Source organism: Ammodytes marinus (assembly GCF_949987685.1).
Source record: "Ammodytes marinus genome assembly, contig: scaffold_241, whole genome shotgun sequence".
Lineage (NCBI taxonomy): Eukaryota > Metazoa > Chordata > Actinopteri > Uranoscopiformes > Ammodytidae > Ammodytes > Ammodytes marinus.
Genome location: NW_027648457.1, coordinates 53946 through 56445, shown reverse-complemented (window position 1 = coordinate 56445; position 2500 = coordinate 53946). Strand labels below are relative to the sequence as shown.

General features: G+C 44.3%; 1 protein-coding gene across 1 annotated transcript in view; it reads right to left on the bottom strand.

The window, feature by feature from the left end:
• The window catches only part of myo5b (myosin VB), a gene marked incomplete at its 3' end in the record, with an annotated part of 57653 nt that overhangs the window by 5636 nt on the left and 49517 nt on the right, over nucleotides 1-2500 (bottom strand). Inside the window, exons 24-27 of the mRNA XM_080054386.1 lie at nucleotides 1992-2141; nucleotides 1448-1537; nucleotides 951-1043; nucleotides 670-807 (exon numbers count right to left, since the gene is read on the bottom strand). Of these exons, the coding sequence (XP_079910512.1) occupies nucleotides 670-807; nucleotides 951-1043; nucleotides 1448-1537; nucleotides 1992-2141 (471 nt within the window). The remainder of the gene's footprint in view (nucleotides 1-669; nucleotides 808-950; nucleotides 1044-1447; nucleotides 1538-1991; nucleotides 2142-2500) is intronic.

The window sequence follows — 2500 nt, the reverse complement described above, 5'->3', positions numbered from 1 at the left end:
GAGATTCGGAACACAACCTATGTATAGTGTCTGGAAACTCTTCCTGTCATGTGGGGGCTTTCTGCATTCTCTGTTTTCTCTGTGAATCGCTGCCCTAGTGTTTAGTGCTCTGCACAGCCACCCCAGACGGTCAGCAGGGAATATGTCTAAATGCATCTACGTCATTATTTGACACTTTGGTATCGTTTAACACGACTATAAAACATTATAACAGCGTTTATAGATCAGAAAAGGCCAAAATGCATAATAAGTGCTCTTTAAACTTGCAGTGTGTAGAATTTTGGGTTTTATTTCCTAGCAGATTTGGTAGAAAATAATTATAATATCCATAAGTACATTTAATTTAGTGCATAATAGCTGAAAACATGTTTTAGAATGATTATTTTCCCCCTTAGAAAGGGTCTCATATATGTCCATATTTCTGCATATGTTGGACCAAGGCGTGGGCGCCGCCATGTTGGAAGCGTCATAGTTGGAATGTCATCAGATGCATTGTTTAAAATTTAGAATTGTTCTTGTCCTTGAAGGCCACTGTAGCTTCTGTTATTATTCTAAAGGGTTGGGGTTACCCAGGGAGCGTTGCATTCTAGAACTTTGTAGAACTTTCTTGATGATGTCATATTACACACTGCAGGTTTAAATGAAAATAAATAAATAAGTGTCTCTGACCTGTTGGAGGCTTTTCTTCTCCGTGTTGTGCGTCTCTTCCATTATGGTAGCGTTAGCGTTAGCCATCTTTAGCTCCAGCTTCAGTCGCGTTAGCTCGTCCTGTAGCGACGATAGCTGTATGTCGTCGCCCGTTTGAACCTGGGACACACACACACACACGCGCGCGCACACACACACACACGCAGAGACAGACAGGTTAGCATGCTAGCTGTAGGATGGACAGACAGACAGACAGACAGACAGACAGACAGACAGACAGACAGACAGACAGACAGACAGACCTTCTCCAGTTGTTTCTGTAGCTTCATGACCTCCGTTCCCAGACTGGTGTTCACCCCCAGCAGCTGCTCATTCTGGTGACGGTAATCTTTAGACTGGAAAGGGAATGGAATTTTTACAAAAAGTCCACTGTTAATACACAGCCTAGGCTCTGTAAACAGGCATGATGTTAGCTACAGTGTTAATACACAGCCTAGGCTCTGTAAACAGGCATGATGCTAGCTACAGTGTTAATACACAGCCTAGGCTCTGTAAACAGGCATGATGCTAGCTACAGTGTTAATACACAGCCTAGGCTCTGTAAACAGGCATGATGTTAGCTACAGTGTTAATACACAGCCTAGGCTCTATAAAACTGTATTCAGTCAATATTCAAGCATTTTCAAGTTTAAAGTTCAACTTTTTCAAGGCCCCAAAAGCTTTAAATATATATATATATACATAAGGATAAACATAGCACTACAATCCATGTACACATTAATAAAACAACTCTTCCTACCTGGTCGTCCATCTTCCTCTGCAGCTGAACGATCTTGTTCTCCATCCCACTGTTCAGGTTCTTCAGGTGCTGAGCAGACTTGGCCTCCACCTGAGTTCAGTTCGGTTTGGTTTGGTTTGGTTTAGTTTCACATACAGATAACTTACCAATATACAAAGCACATAAACACACACACACACACACACACACACAGACATACACTAACACTAACGCACATAAACACACACACACACACACACACAGACATACACTAACACTAACGCACATAAACACACACACACACACACACTATAACAAAATTGTAGAAAAATAAAGTACATGTGTGGGTGAAATATGGAAACCCTAAAGACATTTTCATATTAGGATTCAAAACACAAGCAAACACACACACACACACACTAACGCACATAAACACACACACATACAAACACAGACACAAACACCCCCCCTCCCACACACGCACACACACACACAAACATCCCCCCCATCCCCACACACACACACAAAGACATGTAAAATAAACCATATGAACCCAGTGCCTGACCTTGAGAGTCTTGAACCTGCGGCGTGCCAGGGTGCGTCTCCAAGCGCACTGGATGGTGACAGCCGCGTTACGACAGCGTTTATACTTCAGCCTCTGCAGCCAGCCACGCACAGCCTTCTGGATGATCATCGCCTTATGATGCAGCATGAACTGGGGGGGGGGGGGGGCAGGGAGAGGGTAGAGGGGGGTTAGAGACAGGTACAGGTGTGTGTGTGTGTGTGTCTGTGTGCAGGGCTGGACTGGCCATCGGGCGTACCGGGTAATGCCCGGTGGGCCGGCAGGCATTTTGGGCCTGCCGGCTTTAACATTTAAAAAAAAATCCGGACCACCCTAGAAGGTCCAGGGTCCACAACACAGTCTCCCAAATTCCTGTGAGAAACACTGTGTGTGTGCATGGTTATTAAGAGTCATTAGACCAGGGGTTGTGTTCAAGTACGCGTAATAATTTGGTCATTCATCAATAGAAACATTGTGTTGTTATCTGGCTCAGAGAGGGACCAGTCACTCAT